A 22,656-nucleotide genomic window follows, 5' to 3' on the forward strand; every position below is an offset into this window, starting at 1 on the left:
AATATTTCTCTCAATGTACAATAAGAACATAAAAACATGCTCAACATCATTAGTAATTAGAGAGATGCACATCAAAACCACTCCAGACCTACTGGGATGGCTATAACCTACAATGAAAACAAAAACAAAAGCAAAACAAAACCAAAAACAAGTATCGATGAGGATATGGAAAAACTAGAATCCTCTTACATTGCTGGTGAGAATGTGCCACTATTTTGGAAAATAGTTTGGCAGAGTCTCCAAATGGTAAATATAGAATTTTCATATGACCCAGCAATTCTATTCCTATGATTCTACCCAGGAGAAATGAGAAGATATGTGTATATAAAAACTTGTACAAGAAAGCCCACTGTGTGGGAGAACATATTTGCAAATGATACCACTGATAAAGGTTTAATCTCCAACATCTACAAACAGCTTATACAACTAAATAAAAGGAAGATGAATAATCCAATTAAAAAATGGGCAATGGACCTAAATAGAACATTTTCAAAAGAAGATAGAAGGAAGGCCAAAAGGCACATGAAAACATGCTCAAAGTCACTAATTATCCGAGAGATGCAAATCAAAACAACAATGTGGTACCATCTCACACCTGTCAGAATGGCCAACATCAACAAATCAACAAACGACAAGTGTTGGCAAGGTTGCGGAGAAAAAGGAACCCTCGTGCACTGCTGGTGGAAATGCAGACTGGTGCAACCACTGTGGAGAACAGTGTGGAGTTTCCTCAAAAAACTGAAAATGGAACTCCCATTTGACCCAGTAATCCCACTTCTAGGAATATATCCCAAGAAGCTAGAAACACCAATCAGAAAGGATATTTGCACCCCTATGTTCATAGCAGCACAATCTACAATAGCCAGAATTTGGAAACAGCCTAGGTGCCCGTCAGCATATGATTGGATCAGAAAACTATGGTACATCTACACAATGGAATACTATGCTGCCATAAAAAAGAAGGAATTCTCATCATTTGCAGCAACCTGGATGGAATTGGAGAACATCATGATGAGTGAAATAAGCCAATCAATGAAAGAGAAACACCACCACATGACCTCACTCATTTGTGGATAATAAAGAACATTATAAACTGATGAACCAAAAGATAGATATAGAGACAGTATATCAACAAGTAGACTGTCAAATTACAGCGGGGAGGGGAGGAAGATCTGGGGGAGATAATAGATCAACCGAAGGACTTTTATACATGCATATAAGTACAACCAATGGACACAAAACTCTGGGGAGGGAGGGGATGTGTGGGAGGGAGGAAGGGGGGCAAAAAAAAAATCAATAAAATATATTTAAATAAATAAATAAATTAATTAATTAAAAAAATTAATTGTAAATTTTTATGACATAACGCTTTTTATATCAATTATTTTAATTATTTAATAAATGAATATCCAAAAAAATAAAAAAATAAAAACTTGTACACAAAAATATTCATAGCAGCATTATTCAAAAATAGCCACAAATTGGAAACAACCCAAATGCACATCAACTGACAAAGAGATAAACAAAATGTGGTAAACCCAACAATGGAATATTACCCACACACATGAAAAAAATACAAAAATACACACAGATACCACAGATACATGTTACAACATGGATGAATCTTGAAAATATTAAGTTAAATGAGAAGTCAATCACAAAAGACAGCATATGGTATGATTCCATTTATATAAATGTCAGAATAGGCAAGTTCACGGAGACAGAAAGTAGATTAGTGGCTACCCAGGGCTGAGTGTGTGAGTGGGAGATAAGAAGCGGGAAATGACTGATAGAGGTTTCTTTTTGGGAAAATAAAAATGTTCTAAAATTGGACTGTAGTGATAGTTATACTACTCTGTGGCTCTGCTCAAAACCATTGTAAATGAGTAAATTTTATGGTATGTGAATTATATCTCAGTAAAGATACACACACATATACTCTTAATGATGTTTAATAAACTAGGATTCTATTAACAGGCAACATTTATTCTAGAATTGGGAATAAATACAATCCCAATAAAAAATACAAGCAAAGTCAATTGTATAGTAATTTAAATATAGTAATATCTTAATATAATGCAGAATTTAGGATGATTCTGATCCATCTTAAAGGCTAATAGCATCCAAAGTCCTCCTCACCACTTAATCCATTTAAAATGAAGCATAACTGCATGAACACTGGAATCGAAGCAAGTTCAAGCAGAAATGCAAGATGCAATGTATAGCACAAGAAATCTGACATAAAACTTACGTAATGTACTCTTCCTTTAAACAAGATCACAAACAACTGTTTTTAATTTAAATATCAAGGTAGTGTTAGTGATCTAGCTAACACAGTGAGACTCGTTAAGAATTAGTTTTACTTAAATACACATAAGTCAGTGATTTTCAAAGTGTAGGTTCTGTAGGAGCAGCAATAGCATTATCTGGGAATTGAATAAAAATGCAAATTTTAATTCCCATCCCAGACACATTAAATAAGAAAAGCTGGGAGTAGAGTCCAGCAACCTGTGTTTTAACAAGACTCAGATAATTCTGGATGGGGTAAAGTGGGGGAAAGCACCCAAAGACAGACATACTTAAAAAACAAAGTCATGACATCCTTTTTTTTTTTTTTTTTTTTTTTTAATATATTCTATTGATTTTGTACAGAGAGGAAGGGAGAGAGACAGAGAGCTAGAAACATCGATGAGAGAGAGTCATCAATCAGCTGCTTCATCGATGTTTCTAGCTCTGTCTTGATCCAAGATATTTCCAAAAGTCATGTCTAAAACCTTGAAAGCAGGGCCAGATTAAATCCTGAAAATTACAGCAGTAAGACTAACTGAGCACAGTAGCGTTCTAACCCTAATTCTCCTCATGCTTACTGACAGCCTCCCTTTGCCACACCAGCAGCTCCTCACGGGCAGTCTCCATAGGACTGCCCACGCTTTCTGGTTAGGAGTCTCACCTCTAAGTTCCTTATGGACAATAATCACCTGCAGGGAGATTTTGGCTGGTAGCCGGGCTACTTCCAGTCACACCAGGGAGGCAGATGAAACCCTTGCCCATTATCCAGAGTCAGCTTTCTGAATGCCTTGCTTATGCTTTTTTAGAGGCCTGTTGTGCTTTCTGTTTTATAAACCGGGATATGTATATGTTCAGAGAAACTTAATCTCCTCATATTAGGCTTGAACTTTGTAATAAAACAGAGGGAAGATAACCAAGCGCCATTTACAACCAAAGTATCTGCCTCATATGAACACTTATATTGAAAACTGGCAGCCATTCTTGCTTGGACAAGATAAGGCCCATTGACATTGATCTTCAAATTCTTTAAGGCACTGAATCTGTGTAATCCTTTTTGATCTACAGGTTAAAAACAAGAAAGCAAGCAAGCACAGGCCTCATGCTTCAGAGTCCTTCCTCCAGAGAGAATATTTATAACAGTGTTCTTAGATCCTTCCTCCCCTGCCTTTAACAGAATTCGGTGACAGACACAGGCAATACTCTCTCACTATTTACTTTGGAAAAATTTTAAGGTCAATTATCAGTTAAAAAAAAAAACCAATTCTTAGAATACTTTTTAGGTGTTTGCCCAATTCAATTCTGTATGGCTAAGACACTATTTTACAAGGTTTAAAAACTGTAAGGTATAATATTACTGAATAGTCCAAAAATCATACACTAAACATTTAAACATAAGCAGAGATTGGAAGTTCGCCTTTCCTATGCATTGCAGGCTAAGCACATGCTTGAAAGACGAACACTGTTAGTGAAGCTATGTGCAGGGGGGTTAACAGAACTCGGGAAGCCACCATTACCAACACTTCTGCGTACAGACAGCATGCTTCGGCTGCAGAGGGGGCCCTGATACCTTTAGTTCTTTAAGCCCCTGCATGTATCTCCCTTCTACATCCTGTATCTGGTCCTTAAGGTCATAGATATCCTGCAGGACATAGGAATGAACCGTTGCATAAAACCATCCACAAACATATCTTAAGTCTCAAAGAATTCAGATGAAAATGTGAATTGCAGTTGAATATTCCACAATAAAAGCCAAAAAAATTAGAGTACACAAATGTAACTGCCACTCCCAACCACTACAAAGGGCAAGCAGGTCAGGTGACAGGGGGGCTGGAGAATGTATCTAAGAAGTTAAACATTTTCTTGGCATTAACCCATGTTGAAACAGCATTAGCAAATGGGGGTGGGCTGTATATAGAAAAAAGAAACTACATAAATTATAACATTTTAACATAAATTTTAGAATTTTATAAATCACTTAAATATTTAGCATAATCTTTAGCTAGAACAAGTAAAATATGTAGTACATTCATTCTAAGCAGCAAATTTTACTGGCTTGTGCAGAAGCCTTTTAAAATGTAATAAATGGATATGAACAGGTTTTTTTTTTAATAACTTAGTTACCGATCACAATTAATTTGGGAGAAAGAAAGTAAATGGAGGGAAGTTAAATATAAAACTTTCAACACAGCCAAGACCGGTTTGGCTCAATGGATAGAGCGTCGGCTTAGGGACTGAAGGGTCCCGGGTTCGATTCCGGTCAAGGGCATGTACATTGGTTGCGGGCATATCCCCAGTGGGGGGTGTGCAAGAGGCAGCTGATCGATGACTCTCTCATTGATGTTTCTAACTCTCTATCTCTCTCCCTTCCTCTCTGTACAAAAATCAATAAAATATATTTTAAAAAAAAAGATATCAGATAATAAAATGAGATTTAAAAAAACAAAACAAAACAACTTTCAACACAATGTCAAGTGAGAGTATCCTAAGGAAACCAAGCATTTGCTCCAAATGTTACCAGAATCCTTAGGAGGAAAGTGAAGCAGGTTGCATTTTAAATGGAAAATACTGTTTCTCTTAGTCATGGCCCTGTGTGGATGCTTGATTTCGGTGGGAAATAACTGCCACAGTGCCCTAAATACAATTCTGCAATACAGGCAGGAGCAATTATCCAAGGCCGATACACACAGTTTCTGTATTGTACTTCCTCTGCCCCATTCAAGTTTTTCCTCAGTGGGTTTGTCTGTCTTTTATTCATTGATTCATTCAACAGACATTTATAGAGATTTTGATGGGAGCCAGTTACAAAAATCTCATTTCTTTCAAGGAAGTCATTCTCTCGAAGAAATACAAGTACAGAGCAAGCACAAGAAAAGTCTGAGGCTTGAAAGAGAACAGAAAAATTAACCATTCTCCTTCATTTCAGACAAAAGTCACATTCTTAAACTGTATTAATAATTTTCTCTGAAAAAAACTCATACTCCTTTTCTTTCTACTGCATCACATTAAATGTTAAATAGTTTCAGTATACTCGTATACTGCAAAGAAGCCAAAAAAATTGTTTCTAAAAAGCCACCAAAAATTGTGGTTTACCCGCAGTTCACTTAATGAGGTGTCTGGGTCTATTAAGCTGCTGGTGTCCCCGCTTCCTCGTCTGGATGAGTTTCCGCTCAGAGGGGTTGTTGCTGAGGCAGAGTTTCGAGATGAAGGCTAGAGGAAAGAAATATGACACTCTTAAGTCTTGTTCCTTTAAAAATGTTTGCTGTAGAAACTAAAAAAGGCAGAGTGGTGAAGGAGATCTAATAGTGTGGATGAGAAGTTACCCAAGTGCAACCCCAGGCAGTTCAGGTTGGCTTTGGGGAGGGGCCCCAGAGAAGGGCTCAGCACTCCAAGCATAACTCCCGTCACTCAAAACATCTTCATGGAACCTAGAACTCACAATGACTAAGAAGGTTTGTTTTCTAAGTTTATCTTTGCTACACTGTGAACATACTGGGGTGAACACATCAGGTTAATTTTTAGATTTAGAATTTTGTAATTGGTATGCGAATTAGCAGTCCTCTAATTTATTTCCTGAAGCTGCTTCTTTAGAATCTTTTCTTTTTCTAATATTTTGTTAGAGTCGGAGATGCTATCTGCAGCTGAGAGCAACAGTATTATGCATCACTATGATTTAGACTGCGCTTCCCACAATTAGTTTAAATGGGCAATTATGCTGTTGGATTAAAAAATGGCATAGATCTATGTTGTCCAAAACAGTAGCCACAAGCCCTGTGTAGCTACTGAGCACCTGAAATGTGATTAGTCCAAATTGAGAATTTTTTTAAGTGCAAAATACATACCAGATTTCAAAGGCTTAACGCAGAAAAAAACAATATAAAATATCTCAATAAATTTTCATGTTGATTACATTGAAAATATTTTGGATATTTGGGCTAAATAAAATATATTATTTAAATTAATTTTACCTGTTTCTTTTACTATTTTAATGTAGCTACTAGAAAATTTAAACTTACATACATGTGGCTTACATTGGTGGCTTGCACTATATTTCAACTGGACAGAACTGGTAAATCTCTTTTGGATACAGCATAAAAGTAATCCTAATAATTTCCTTAAGAAGACTATCAGAAAATACTTCTGGAAGAAAGAGACTTTGACACAAAGCAACTCCCAGAAAAGAAGTTATTTTACTTCAAAGAAATAATTTATCTTAAAGGGGGAAAAGATCTTAGCGGGTGTCACTACCATTCCTTAAGACACTTCATCTGCAGTGTCTTCTTCTTGGGATCAAATTCTAGAGGAATGAAAATCAAAACAACAGCCAAAAGCTTAGGAGGTGACATTCAGGGAAATAAAATGCAGTGTCTTTACTCTTCCCAGTGCTTCACATGATTCAAACTCAGAGGAATTTGGGGGTCAAGGACAGGAAATACATGAAGAGAGGAAGAGGAAAACCATCAGCTCAACTGTAGTAAAATCAAGAATGAAAGTAAGTGTAATTGACCTTGAGAGTTTCATTCCCTTAGGACTTTATATACTCACTCTTGTGTAATTTTCAGCATACTGTTTGTCAGATTTCTCATCCAACTAGAAAAGAACAGAGATAAAAATCAGAAAAGATGCTCAGGCATGTTGATTTTTTTAGGGGGGAAAAAGAAGTGACCTCATTTGAGTTCTCCAAGTTCAAGTGATGTTTGGAACCTAAAAGTAAACATGCTAAAACTGAAATAAAAGCTGAAATATATAAGACAAAAGGTCAAGAACTTAAATTCTTACCCTAAGGGAGACATGAAGCAAGCAAGCAAGCAAGCTCTTCTTTAGCAAAAGTTTACAACTTTTAAATAGATTTTCTTTTCATGGAATTTGAACACATTAATGAAAATTATACATAAACTTCAATTTTAGTATTGCAAATGTTAATACAAAAAAACTTGTACACTTCCACAGGAAAAGTCTGATACAACCAAAAGTTAAAAACTTTATTTCCTAAACATTATTAGGACACAGGACACATAAATAAGACTAGTAAATTTAGCCAAAAAAGTTCAGATTGGACTAAAGCATGTTAAATATATCATCAAAAAGAATTTCCCCATAGCATTAAGGATTCAGTTGTTTGTCTTTTTGTTTTATTTTTGTTTTGTGGTGTTTTTGTTTTGTTTTTTTGTCATACATACAAACAAACATTTTTCTTAATCAAAGAGCACAACAAAAGAGTTTTCAAAATAAGCCTTTTTTCCCACTACATCATAACCTGACCTCCAATTCTCAATCCAAGGGCAACCATCTTCCAAGTCTTTAAAAAAGTCTAACAATAATGTCCCAAATACATTCTATATCTCCTTTTTTCCCTTATCAAGTTTCAAAGATTAGAGAAAGTACTTCATTTTCCTTCATAGCATTTATTGCTTCCTGGCTGATATTTAATAATTTATTTATGCCTCTTTCTTTGACGTAAGCTCTATGTCTGTGTTCTTTTCTGTAATCCTAACACCAAAAATAGCACCCGGCATATAGAACTCAAAATTTGTTGGATGAATGAAAAACGACTTTTACCCCATCTTTACTTGTAAACTGACCTCTATTTTAACAGTTGCATATGCACTAATATGCTGATAGGTTTTCAGGCTGTTTTAGAGACAGTGTTTCAAGAAGTGAGGTACCTTGCCCTAGCGGGTTTGGCACTGTCTTTAGAGCATCAGCCTGCGGACTGAAGGGTCCGGGGTTTGATTCTGGTCAAGGGCACATACTTAGGTTGCAGGCTCGATCCCCAGTAGGGGGCGTGCAGGAGACAACCCATCAATGATTCTCTCTCATCATTGATCTATGTCTCCCTCTCCCTTCCTCTCTGAAATCAATTTAAAAAAATTTTTTTTAAAAAAAGAAGTGAGATACCTTAAAGGTTTAGTAAAAAACCCTGACTTTACAGCTGAGGAAAGAGAAATTCAGAGGTGAAAGGTTGAACAACTACAAAATGCCAGAACTGAATGCAGATCTCAGTTTTGTGAATTTTAGCCTAAGGCCCTAAGCATTCGTATTATTTACTTCTATATACTGTCCCAGTTACAATTGATGCGAAAAAATTCACAGAGATTTAAGTAAATATAAATATACCCAGATTCCAGCTACCGAACCAACCGTCCCAGCCCAATCTAGAAAAAAGATTTAAAAACTTTTCTTGGTTAATTATTTAAACACAAAACGTCATTATTTCTGGCTCTTTTCAGACCACTTCACTCTAACTTCCTCATATTTTAAAGTTTTTCTGTTCTTTTTCATTACATTATTGCATTCAATTGCTCAGTAAATACCTTTTATTATGAGTACTATATCAATAATATTAGTTCTACCTTAGACTTTGAACTCTTTTTGCTACTTCTTGCTGTAATACTCCAAAAAGGAATTGATTTCAGTTAACTCTGATTTTTTAAAACTATATATGAAATGTTTTATAACAATCAGGCAATGACGGTAGTTTTTATATTGGCAATCTTTGCCATAAAAAAGGAATAACCTTCCATTACATAGCCTAATATTTAATGTGTTATTCTTTAGTGTGAAAGAAATACTATACCTAAACTGCCTTATTTTCCTCAGAGACTCTCCCAACTCTCTTCTACTAATGAATTAAGAAGAAAAACAGCATTCAGACATTTTTCTAGGTCAATTTGAAATTCTGTCTCATATCTCCCCTCCCACAAAAATGACCCCAACCCTCCCATTCTTTAATAGTCAACTTGGAATAAACTTACATTTCAGAGGTTGCATCACTGACCTAGTCCATCGCAATGTTGATTCTACTGCTTTCACTGTCTTCTGACGGATCCCAATTGTCGCAACATAAACTGGTGATGTGCCAGACCTCAGGGATTGTAAAGCCAGCAAAAAATGCTAGAGCAGCCATGCCGCAGTCCAGTTATTTTAGCTGCAGTGACTTGGCCAGAGACTCTTCAGTTTCTCACTGCTCAGCCTTTGTGCTGTATTATGTGCTGCGCTTCATTTCAACAGCATGCTAGCTGACCTGGTATTCTAAAGCCCAGTGCTCTGACAGCCAGGAGGTCTACATAGAATAGCTGCACTGCCCAAAGAGTATGCCAGATCCTGAAAGGCTTTTTAAATGAATAAAATGTAATTGTGTTTACTACAATATATTAAAGTATAAAATAGGGAAGGATTTGAAAAAGGGCACAAACCTTCAGCTAAGAGATGAATAAGCGCTGAAGATCTAATGTAAAACATGGCAACTAGAGCTGATTTTAAAAATTGTATATAAGTAATATGGAAAAAAGATATGCACTAATATGAAAAATGACTAAAGATTAGTGAGAAATCAGAAAACAAAGGTTGTATGTACTATATGATCACAATTTGGTAAAACAAGCAAATTAAACTGCAATAGTGAAAATTAATGAAAATAATCAAACTGCTAAGAAAAAAAATCAAGTGCCTAATAAAAAGGTAGATTAAAAAAAAAAACTAAGCAAAGCTTTTATTTTGCGCTAGAGTAAGGCGTTGAGGACTTGTTCATTAATACTAACTATAGCCAATTATTCTCAAAAAATTTCAAGTAAATATTATGCCACTGTGCTCTTAAATAATTAAATGGGTAATTTTCCCATCAAGAAAAAGTAATTTTTCTCCTTAGTGGTTGTAAATAGAGAGTCAGCTAACAGGCTTGTAATATTTCATGTAAGTATTAATGTACAAAAAAAAGAGTGTACATGATGGCAAACTTTATATTGCAATTAGTCCCTGTCAGGAATTATCTTTCTTTTAATTTTTTTTTACCGTTTCACTTCATTACTGCTCCATGTGAGTGAAGTAGGTGCTTATGTAGGTGGGTTCTGACTTATGGCGAAAATCACTTTACGTCTCGCCATAGGAATGGATCTTTGAGGTAACCCGAGGACCTACTGTATATGTTGTTAAATCTTTGAAACTCTGCTTCTTCTTCAAAGATTAAGAGGACCTTTAAACTTTACTTTAACCAATGGCTAGTTAGTTAACAGATAATTTAAAATATACTATAGTTTGTTTAATATAATCATTATATATCTTTGTTAACTTCTAATTTACATATACTGACTTGATAATGCTATTCAGAAATTCTGTTTGGGGGAAAAAGAAAAAAAAAGATCAGATTCTCCAAGTGTAAGAGTGAAGGGAACAATTAATTTAATACTCTCCTGAAAGAAAACAGGCCAAGAATTCCATTCAGAAATGGTTTAATTATTAACAATCAGTAAAACTGAAATGAGTACATTTACATTATTTTCCTTTAATCCAGCCTGACGTACAGGATAGAAAAGAACACAATGTAGAAGAAAAGACAAGAGGCTGGAACAACATAATACTGTATAAAATCAGGGCCTGGCACTCTTTTTAAGAGTCTCCTAGCTAGCGGTCATAAACTAGCTGACTACACACATATATTTGATCCACAGTGGAGAAGCCAGAAAATACCATCAAGTCCACTTTTTATTTGTCTACAATAACCTAAACTATAGGATACCCTTTAAAGGAAATATTAGAGACAATGTTTTAGATGACAATAGAAAGATGACCAGCAAATATTTTAGGCTTTGCCAAGAGGCAAAATTAAGGATATTATATGTGTAGGTTCTTAGATAACCACTTAAAAATATAAAAACCACAACACACTGAAACTTTTTGAATGAAAACAGAGCATTGTAGCTATAGTAATGGAAAAAAAAATGTATATATACACACATATATACCATTGACTCACAAGCTATAAAATTTACAAGGAGCTGACCTGATATGCAACCTGCTCTAGAGAATCTTTCACTTATATGATAAGGTGTACAGCATGATTTGCTATACATACAAGCTATGTATATTGTGTGTGTTATGTCAAGTCATCGTATTATAAACATTAATTAAATATGTACAATTTTTATTTTAAAACTTGTAAATAAATCAAAATAACTACCTGGGGAAAGAAAAGTTATATTTAATTAGTAAGTGTATGGGAATTTTTTTTTTTTTTAATTGTTAACCTCGCCGAACCAGTTTGGCGCAGTGGATAGAGCATCAGCCTGCAGACTGAAAGGTCCCAGGTTCAATTCCAGTCAGGGGCATGTACCTTGTTGCGGGCACATCCCCAGTAGGGGGTGTGCAAGAGGCAGCTGATAGATGTTTCTCTCTCATCAATGTTTCTAACTCTCTATCCCTCTCTCTTCCTCTGTAAAAAATCAGTAAAATATATTTTAAAAAATAAATAAAAATAAAAATTGTCAACCTTTCACTTCTGTGTAGTCACTAAAATAAATTATCAAGAAATACATGTAATAACTGTATGACCACTAATTCAGACATCACAAATTAGAGGCTAGAAGTAAAAGTTTTTAAGAGAAAACGTAAACACAATAAATTAAATTTGTTTACATCTTGATAAAAACAGGGAAGGTACTAAGTGAATCAGAAAAAGGCTTTATTTCAGGGGAATCCGAAAAAGGCATTATTACCGTCTTCTGTGTGAGGAGATTCCTTGACCTGACGCAGGATGAGCTGGGACTGTTACACAGCCATGTTTGAGAGCCACCAATGCAGAATACTTACAGACCACACTCAAAATTACTTTCTGTGGTTAAAGTCATTCAGAAATAGCTATTTAAATACATCCGTGACATGCTAAACATAAATAATTATCTCTCCATTAAGAAACTGTCTAACTTTCCTGTGTAGAAACACTGCCTCACATCTGCTTCAAAGTGCTTGACAATCAGGAGTGTGCTGGTCCCAGGGCAAAACAACACTGAAGTAATGCCAGCCACGGAGAGGAGGTGTCAGGGGTAGAAAGGCTGTTAGGTAAACCAGGCAGAGTTGCGGGCGGGGTTCCTTCATTAAGACAAATACCCCAACACATCTACTGGACAGTCTTCCCTAACTTAGTCCATGATGAATGTGAAAACAATGGATAGGCATTTCTTCACAGCAATGCTATACTCCAAACATTTAAGATCTATTCAGATTCTTCCCAGTTACCATAAATTAGTGACACTTTACTAAGTAGTACATTTTATTGTTCAACCTCCAAAGTTTACCCAGAACTTTATAGATTCATGAAAACAAAAAGGAAAGAAAAATTTTAAGATAGATCAGAAATATCTAAATATGGGCTAGGTATTAGACGGTTTTAAAGAATTGTTTTAAATTTCATTAGGTAAAATAATGGTATAGTGAATATGAAAAAATTCTCAAAAGTTCAGTAGAGAGACATACTGAACTATTTATTGGGAAATGACATGATGAGTGGGATTTGCTTTAATATAATTCAGGAGGGAAAGGAGGGCAAGGGGAGAAAAAGATGAAACACAATTGGAAAAATACTGCATTGCTGCAGCTGCTGATGGGTTTTCTTTTTATGGGGGAAATTTTCAACAGAAAAGTTTTTTAAAAATCAGAACTTATCCATATATACATTCCAAAACAAAACAAGTAACTGTATTTCATGCTAGTGTGTTGAAATAAACATCTCTTGGGCAGTAAGTTGAGTTCCTAGTTTTAAAACAGCTAACATGTTAGACTTTAGTTACATGCCTGAGACAACATAAGCACCCCATGCAGTCCACTCACGCTGCTCAAATCCAGGACACTGGCATCATCCACCTCAGAGACAAAGCTCCCCCTGCGATTGGAGCGGCTGAAATAGTCAGCAGCAGAAACCTTTCAGTCAGGAAAAAATGAGATGCTTTAGAGGTTAAGAAAAGAGAGAAGAGAGTAAGAACATTGGCATATAGGGGGATATAGTATCATGAAATGAAATGAGGAAAACTACTGCAATTAGCCTACTCTAAAAAGTAAAGAAGAAATGTAAAGGGCTTCCTAAATAAAACCCAGCTCCCTCAAATAAGCTTTATTCATCCCAACTGGAGTTCTAGACAGATCATGTGCTGCCTGAGGGCCAGCACACAGTCCCATGTTAAGACATGTATCACCAGGATGATTCTAGTATAATATCTACCTAAAGCCTCTACTACATTTCACAAATTTATTATCCATTATAACTATCAGCTCCTTTAAGCACATACATGCTTGAACGCAAAATTGTCTTTGCATTATCCAATTGCCACAGTTCCCTCTAGAGACCTGGAACTGTAGAACAACCTAATGAAATCCTCTGGCTCCTTAGGTTCCCCAAACACCCCGTCATTTCCCCCCTTAGACTCTGGCACTGACCGCGAAAGCTCTTCTCCCAGCTCTTCACGCAGCTGGTGCCTCACATTTCACGTCTCAGCTCAAAGGTCACTTCTCCAGAGAACCCTTCTCTATCCAGAGGGACAGACACACACACCACACCCTCAGGGCTGCCTGTCTTATCACCTGCTTGTTCTCTCCACACTCCCAGGGTTGCTTCCTTCGTTCCTTTCTTTACTAGTTTATTTTCCATTTCTTTACTAGAATATAAACTCCATGAAATCAGAAATCTGGGCTGGCTTATCCTTAGTCCCAGCACTTAACACAGTGCCTTGCATATAACAGGTACTTCATAAACATTTGTTGAATTAATAAATGACATTTTTCCCCTCATTCATCAGCTATTCCTTGCCTCAGCTTTGATCACCTTGCTTAAAAACGCCCATTCCCTTGGGACCCAGTGCCCTGAGTCCTCTGCGGCCCTTGTTGGGCCGCCAACAGCCGGGCCCACTGTAAATATATATTACATATAATGCAAAGAAAGATAAATGGACTTACAGAGGAAAACAAAACAAAACACCTCTTCCCTTCCAAGAAGGGAATATGGAAGCCCATCCACAGAGACAAAGAAGGCTTATAGCTATAAAGGTTTGCCAAGGGTTAATATGATCAAGCAGTAACAATTTTATTCATAGTAACAGTAATACTTGATTTAAAAATACCTAACATTTTATTTGTACCTACGGTCTCAGAATTTTGATAGTTATTTCCTATGTAGTAATTTATTTAATCCACATATTAAGCTTACCTACGAAGATATTAACATCCATTGTAAAAATAAAAAAACTGACATTACCCCAGCTGGTGTGCCTCAGTGGTTGAATGCCAACCTATGCATCAGGAAGTAAATGTTGGATTCCCAGTCAGGGCACATGCCCGGGTTGTAGGCTCGATCCCCAGTGTGGGGCATGCAGAGGCAGTCAATCAATGATTCTCTCTTATCATTAATGTTTCTATATATCTCTCTCTCCCTTCTTCTCTGAAATAAATAAAAATACATTTTTTTTAAAAAGAGAAGAAATTTACATTAACACACTAATAAGTTGTAAAAACGGTTCATGCCCAGGCACCATTATTTTAAAGTCCCTCTCTTTCTATAAGAAGTACAAATCAGGGCACATTGCCCAGGTTGCAGGCTCGATCCCCAGTAGGGGGCATGCAGGAGGCAGCCAATGGATGATGCTTCTCATAGATGTTTCTATTTCTCTATCCTTGTCGTTTCATCTCTCTTTAAAAATCAAAACATATTATTTTTTTAAAAAAACCACACAATTATAAAAATAATCATAGGGATGTAAAGTACAGCATAGGGAATATTGTTAATAATATTATAATACCTATGTATAGTGTCAGATGGGTACTAAACCTTTTTGGGTGATCAATTCATAAAGTAAATAAATGTCTAATCACTATGTTGTACACCTGAGTCAACTGTAATTGAAAATTTATAATTTTTTGTTATAAAAAATAATAAAGTCCCTGCCTTTCTACCCCATCACTTTTTAAGGTGCTTTCAGATAGATGTCTTGGATTTTTCTTTCTCCTTCAGCTTTGAGTGTGGACATTTAAACTGGCTTGCTAATGGACCATGACTGCCTTTAATTAGACAGCTGGGTTTGTTGTTTTCTTTAGAGGATATTTTTCCATTGATTTTTAGAGTGTGGGAGGGGTTGAAACAGAGAGAGCAACATTGATGTGAGAGAGACACACCAATTGGTTGTCTCCTGCATGCATCCAACCAGGCCTGGGCTGGGGAGGAACCTGCAACCTGGGTACATGCCCTTGATTAGAATCAAACCCGGGACCCTTCAGTATAAAGGCCAACACTCTATCCACTGAGCCAAACTGGCTAGGGCTAGACTGCTGGTTTTTTTTGTGTGTGTGTTTTGTGGGGTTTTTTTTTACAACAAATCTCACAAATACTTGGTGTTCCCTTCTCTATGAAACTTCAAGTTTACAATCTTTCACAAAACACAACTCATTAAATGGCCTTCTATTTTTCTTTAAGGAATTCTAGCCTCTTACTTATTGGGGTCTTTTTTTTTTCTAGCTCTAAGCTGACACATCATCCTCACCAATGTATTTTTCATATTAATTCTTAAATAAAGCAAAAATGTCATCAGTTCCATAAAACTTGCAGCTTTACTAAAAGAGTAACCTGAAATTATATAATTTGTATTTTAACACAGCTATTTGTTGTCTTTACAATTATTACTCTAATTGAATTCTAAGGCCAGAATTTAAAAATTTTGCCATCAGAAGCTCTTAAAAAGTTCATAGGTTTTAAAAGATGTATAAACAATGGTTAAATACACAACAAAGAAAGAGACTGATGGCCACATGCTTTATATTCCATAGTTATGAGTTTTATACAGTGTGGAAGCATTAACTTTGCTTGAGAAAGTTTTGTTTTTGGCGCAATGTGCACATAAATATGCATAAAACAACAACAAAGAATAAAAAGAAAAAAATCTTTCAAATGTACCATGACTAACACAGAAGAGGTGTGAAGAAGCAAGTTAGTAATGAAAGGTTATGAAGCCAGAGAATATGTACTGTCAGAAACACATTTTTGAAGGCAACTTATTCATTTAAGTTAAATCAGAAGAAAATGCTAATTTTGTCAGATACAAATTTCACTTTTCCCTCAGATGTCATATATGATCCATAATGGTGCGATGTTAAAATTTGTGTATGTTTGCATGCAGACCATGCTCACCGCATTCTCCCTTCGCCCGCGACTGGAACAACCAGAAGACGCAATGCTTGCAGTATCGTCGATAAACTATAGATATTAAATGCAGATAATGAAAAAGATGCAATTTCACTACAGGTCCTACATGATTGTAAGGACATTAGGTAAGGTTTGGGAAGCATTCACACACTCTCTATGAGCATTATAATTGGCACCACCTACTGTGCATCATTAAATAAAAAAGCTGTTGGAAGATATAATAAATAATCATTAAAAAATAAAAAAACACTTCTAATATGAGCAAAGAATAAAATAGTACTTTGTCTTTTATTTAAGTTAAAGAAAAAGGGAGTGGGGAGGCATGTGTAAACCAGCCAAATCCAGCTTTCATGCTTTTAAAAGCTTTAGGCTCTTTGGGATCCCATAGGATCAATAGATATATTTAAGGTTTTAATTTGAGAACTTTAAAAAATATTTTCAAGTGAACTAATATAAGTCAAAGACAGATTTCCTACCAGTATTACACTGAAATGATGTTCTTATTTTCTTTATTCATTCCTAAGCACCTAGTGGAGACATTTCTATCGTCACCCTACACTTTTCTTCCTGTTTCATCAGCAGTACAAAGGCTCATCCTCAGCATGTGTAGGTTATCTCCATTCTGACATCACTAAGAAACCATTCTGGTATCACTAAGATAATAACTCTGAACCCAACTTGCAAATGAAACAGTATCTTGCCAGCACACAAGGACAAGATTCTATACTTGATGAAAACATACTATAATAACTTTGTTTGCAAGAGGCCATCATACTTGAGACATTAAAAATGCTACCAGGCCCAAGAACTGCCAAGTAGAATTTTATTAGAGGGTGGATTAAAAGTACACTTCCTCATGCGAAAAAGCTTTTTTTTTTTTTTTAATCTCCTTAAACATCTCTGAGTAATTTTGTGTGTGTTTAGGAGAATTCTTGAGAAGTGCCATTTGGAAATGCCAGGAGGACAGGGCCAAGAAAGTATAAGAAAGCCCATATAGCTCAAATATTCCACTCAACCAAGTAACATGTGTTGACCATTAAGAAACTGCTTTAATAATTTCTTCAATTTCGACACTGCCAAGAAAAACAAGGTAGTTCCTAAAGTCATAATCTGCTGTTGGAACTCTAAGTTAGTACAGTCTTTTTGGTGGGCAATATGGTGAAATGTATATACTCTTTGATCTCCCCATTTTATGATTAGCAATTTACCTTGAAGATCTACTCATAGAAGTACACAAAAATATATAAGAATGTTCACTGTACAAGTGTTTGTAGTAGCAAAAATCTCACAGCCTGAATTTCAAACATTAGGAGAAATAATTTCTAAATGTATTGCCCACGTATTAATGGAATAATATACCACCATTAAAAAGAATGTGCTGGCCCCAGCTGGATTTGCTCAGTGGATTGAGCGTTGGTCTGTGGACTGAAGAGTCCAGATTTGATTCCGGTCAAGGGCACATGTCCAGATTGTAGGTTCAATTCTCAGTAGGGGGTGTGTAGGAGGCAGCCAATCAATGATTCTCTCTCATCACTGATGTTTCTATCTTTCTCTCCTCTCCCTTATACTCTGAAATCAATTTTTTTTTAAAAAGAAAAGAATGTCCTGACATAAAACTATTATAACTCTAAGAGGCATTCAGTGGAAAAAGGAATGTGGTTTACTTTTTAAAAAATCTTTTAAATGTTAAAAAAGAATGAAATTATTCTATATATTAATACAAACATACTTAAAATAAAACAAATGAGAAGCAAGTATATGTGAGTCCATGTACATACTGTTCAAATAAAGAATGCTTACATATGCATAAAATATCTTTGAAAGGACATACAACTACACAGGTTGTGTTTAAGGGATGGAAATAGAGGGGAAAGGTGAGGAGACTTTTACCCAGGACTTTAATTGAGCTAATATTACTTTTACAAATTAAGAAAAAAGCCTTTAATATTGAGGAACAATTAGATGATTATAATTGTTGCAGTTTTGGCTTTTATGAAACAACAGCTTTTATTTCTTCTCCCACCCCACCGATTCAAGTGCTGGCAAGCAAGTGAAATGGCTCAAAGCAGGAAACAGAGGTGCAAAGAGAAACACAGGGCAGCCGACTCAGATGCTGAACTATGACCACCGAAGACACAAGAAGTTCCACACAAATGACAAATAAATATAAATTTAGAAAAAATTCTAATGACACTGATTCCAGACTCATTTAAGAAATTACATGCTAAGTCACATTCATACAGAAACCAATAATTAGGACAAATTAGTACTTGTGTTTGTGTGCCGAACGAAAACGACAATCCATGCATCGGAGTGAAACACACCACATCCTCAATCTTCTAAACTGTGAGTACAGATTAACCAAAGGTTTCTACAAAGCATGCAGAGGCCAAGTGCTCACCACAGGACTGCTTCGGGCTGAACTTGTTCTTGATGAGTAATAACTGTATTCAGATGGCTATAAAGTTTCCAAGAAGAAAGGTTTTATAATAATGATCAGCTCCTTGTTCTGCTGGGAATATATTATGGCCTTGGACCTAACTAGCTCCTGGCTTTCAGGATTAAGGTTATTCCCTGGTCTGGAATTCCACCTCACTCCCACCCTCAAGATCTGCCAGCCTACGGGAGGAGGAAAAAGAGGGGGTGCGCCCTGAGAAGCACTACTCTCACCCTCTTCCTGAAGAACTGATGAACAAGAAAAGAGGGTCTCCATTATATCCCTCACACTTTAGAGATGATTTCCAGTGGGCGCTTTCTCACAGCTTGGGTGAGAGCCACAACTGGCCAGCTGATAGATCACAGCTTATAGAATAATTACAGTTCGGATTAAATTACCTTTTCTTTGTAAGTAAACTGTGCCCACCCACACAACACTCTCCTCACCACCTCCCCCCATTAAGACTTACAGTTCGAGAACCATAAGGGTTATATAGTCCACCATCATACAATGACACCTAAAGAAGGAAAGAAATACCATGTATCTAAAGATCAACGTTATTTTCAAAATGTCCCAACTTCTCTGCAGTGCTTGGTTCCAAAAAAGTTTTGAAGAATGTGTACAGTCTACCAAGGGGAAGACTGTGAAGGTGATAACATTCATTTACATGCATAAATTCCTGCACCAGTCTCATTAAAACTTCAAGCTCACACTTCATTTCAAAAGCACACTGGTTACAGTATTTCCTTTAATCAAACTGGCCACATGAAACTAGAAGAACTAACATTTATGAATTTATTCTTTCAAAAGAGGAAATAGAGCAGAAAAGGTGAGGTCCAAAGCATTTTGCCCCGTCACAATAAAATTAAGTTATAAAGCCTCAGGTTCCTAGCCCACTAGAACAGGCCGTAACACAACAAACAACAGCTTGAAAACAACCAACCCATAGCTCGCATATTACAAAGATTTATTGTTTTGCTTTTTTAGTCAGCTGCTTTATTAGGACCTAGTATTAATGTGGCCAAGACCATGGCTGTCCCAAAGAGAAATATGACATCCCAAGCATGGACAGCCATCTCACAAAAGTAGGCAAATGTAATGGGCTCGTGCATAATCTCTCTTCTCAATAGAAAACCAATCCTAAGCAAGAACCTACTAAAACGAGCAGTATCTACCATTGTGAAGAGAATATGCTTATTTTTACTCCCCTCAAGTTTTGTATTTTAAGCACGAGCAGCACATTCTGCGGGCCACGTAACATTAAAGCCACGTGTCCTTCACTATTTGGGAGGAAAGACGTCAAGCCAGAGCCAGCACTATGGCAGCGATACAAACCAGACTGGTACTTTTCAGCAGCCCAGAGTTTGCAATAGGGGAGGCCTATGAAAAAAGCACATGACTTAACCCAAAGAAAAACAGCTGGGAGCTCTGAAGACAACACACTCCTCAGAGAGTACTAACCCTGGTGCTCTTAGACGTCGCCAGAGGGTCACTGTACAGGGAAGAAGACTGCTGAGGAACAAAAACAAATAATTAAGGTTTAAGTGCATAGCCTTATTCAGAAACAGAGAGAGAATGAATTGCTCTCACCATCATGAGAGCAGAAAACTTTTGTTTACGCCATACTCCATAATTCATTAGCAACTCCTGAGTGCTTAAAGTACTTAAGTAATGCATAAAATGAGAAAATGTTAATCATTAGTAATCTTTTTAAGTAGGAATTGTAAGGGATAAGAAAGAAAAACACTGGGAATCGTTTTCTATGAATGTGTTTAAGTCCCATTGGTGTGAACATTAATGCTAGGAGATGGGACAGCACGCTAAGAAGAGTCTCAGGAAATGAGGGCCATGGCACAGGGCGTGTGGCAAACTGGCACATTTTAGCCACCAGCACCTCCCGGGATGTTTTCAGTAATCTCATGACACAATCCAAATGGCCTTAGCCTTTTTATTGGGGAACCAGAAAAATGAGCTCTGAGTTATCGCTATAAACACTCTTTTCCAAGTGTTTGGAAAAGATTAGAAAAATCTTTATTTCAAAACAAGCCATGGACATAGTGCCTTAGTTTAATCAGTTAAAATCACAATGAATTCCTACATTATCAAGGCACAGCATTTCTTAAAAAGGAATTAAATCTCTCTTCCTGATGTCATTTGAAGACACAATTTTTAGTTCTTTTATACTAAGCCTAAATAGACATGGAAAATAAGAGTATCTAAGTTGTGTGTGCAGGCCTGGACAATTGAAGTATTTTAAATGTACTGTGTGCCATGTATTTGAGGTATTTTAAATGTATGATGTGCCAAATGCCCTGAAAAACAAAAGACATATTCTAACATTGAACAAATAATCACATTCTTCCTATCCCATTGATAGTGTAAATTTTCACATGTAAGCTTTTACTAATAGGGCATCCATCCATGTGTAGTGATGCCTACAACTTATTCTGAAATTCATCCCCCCAAAAAACTAAATTAATGGATGGATGAATAGGACAGTGAGATAATTATATGGTAAAGGAAAGAGAGTAATATGTTAATTGTACAAGAGAATCTAAATGGTAGTTACTAAGTGGTTACTACATAATTCTGTGAACCTTTTTGTGTTAAATATTTTTCATTAGAAAAAATTGGGAGAAAATGGTACTCATTTGCAATCATGGTGATTCAATAGTTTCCACAGTTTAAATTTACACTCACACAGGCTATATGAATTCAGTTACCACAAACTAGTATATATACAACCATTCTCAGGTTAGTTTTAACTAGTCAAAATGCAAAATAGAAGATTACAAATGTGTTAAAGTTGGATAAAACACACGAAGACAAAAAACTGTGGACAAACCCGAGTGTAGTAGGCAGAGCTGGGTTTGCTATGTCTAAGACTGCTATAGTTTCTCTGGTCAAAGTAGAGGCCGCTCTGCAAAAACCGAATTAAACACATTTTTCTTAAGTTAAATGTTGTTAATTTAACAACATATAAAGGGAAAATCTAATATTGCCAACCCCTAAATCTCCAAAACCACGAGTTAAGGTTAACTGTTTGCAAACCAAGTACTTAATCGTTTTTACTGTAAAAACAAGATTATAAACGTACAGGCAAACTGAATGGAAATAATAAGTGATATATTCCCACGTCATACTCAGGAATGCCCTTGAAAAACCCAGGACAACTGAATAATTACCATTTTTTAAGTCCACTTGGCAATGACACAGGTATTATTAAACAGTAATTTTTTCCAAGCTTCTCCTAGTCCTATTATTTGTCAAAATAAACTGATCAAATTAAATTACCAGGGAGAAAGAGAGAGCACACTAAATATGGTTTGGTCTAAACCATCTACGGTGTTCATTTTCAATACACTATACAAAACAGTAATTTTATGTATTGTGGTGACTTGAAAGGGAGAAAATTCTCTTTCTAACTTCTCCAGCCATCTTTTTTGTCCAAGGTTAAGGAAATTTAGGCAATCCCTGACGCCTTCCCCACCCCTGCCACTCCTGATCCTACCTTCCTGTACCACACACACCTTCAAGGAGGCCCCATGACTCACCTCTCCTCAGAGCTCCCAATACTCCACCCTCCAGGACTTCTCACTTAAGTCCTCTCCATTAAATTCTTCCTTCCCTCCTTTCTACCAGCCAAGGTCTCCCGACCCTCTCTCCACACTAGCAATGGTCAGAGGAGGGAGCTTGGAACTACACTTCCTCCCCAAGTACTGTGCGGCCTAACAGGAAAGAGGTGTACCTAGCCCCCCAAATGGGCATTCTGGATACCCCCTTTCCTCCCTGACACCCGCCTCCCCCCAAGAAATGTTGCTGAGCAATGTGGCTGGATTGGAGAGCACTATTAGTTACGCAATTTGATTATATTTTAAAAGAGTTTTCTGCAAGACAGCATGGGAACTCTGCCATCACATGCCTTAATGTTTCTACCAGAAAATTCATTCCAACTTCCCAAAATCTGACCTACTAA

The 22,656-nt window shown here is 36.4% G+C and overlaps 1 protein-coding gene across 27 annotated transcripts in view; it reads right to left on the reverse strand.

Moving 5' to 3' along the window:
- The window catches only part of LRRFIP2 (LRR binding FLII interacting protein 2), a 94,141-nt gene that overhangs the window by 24,576 nt on the left and 46,909 nt on the right, over nt 1–22,656 (reverse strand). For 5 of the 27 annotated variants that reach the window (XM_084902811.1, XM_084902808.1, XM_084902789.1 and 2 more), the window contains 10 exons: nt 21,526–21,600; nt 20,142–20,192; nt 20,016–20,060; nt 19,150–19,197; nt 18,645–18,701; nt 16,229–16,294; nt 12,889–12,978; nt 6,832–6,876; nt 5,380–5,496; nt 3,857–3,928 (listed from right to left, as the gene is read on the reverse strand). In XM_084902811.1, the coding sequence (XP_084758937.1) occupies nt 3,857–3,928; nt 5,380–5,496; nt 6,832–6,876; nt 12,889–12,978; nt 16,229–16,294; nt 18,645–18,701; nt 19,150–19,197; nt 20,016–20,060; nt 20,142–20,192; nt 21,526–21,600 (666 nt within the window). The remainder of the gene's footprint in view (nt 1–3,856; nt 3,929–5,379; nt 5,497–6,831; nt 6,877–12,888; nt 12,979–16,228; nt 16,295–18,644; nt 18,702–19,149; nt 19,198–20,015; nt 20,061–20,141; nt 20,193–21,525; nt 21,601–22,656) is intronic. The other 22 variants (XM_084902801.1, XM_084902799.1, XM_084902795.1 and 19 more) reach the window with 11 other exon arrangements.

This window comes from Pipistrellus hanaki, assembly GCF_964339955.1.
Source record: "Pipistrellus hanaki genome assembly, chromosome: 13".
Classification (NCBI taxonomy): domain Eukaryota; kingdom Metazoa; phylum Chordata; class Mammalia; order Chiroptera; family Vespertilionidae; genus Pipistrellus; species Pipistrellus hanaki.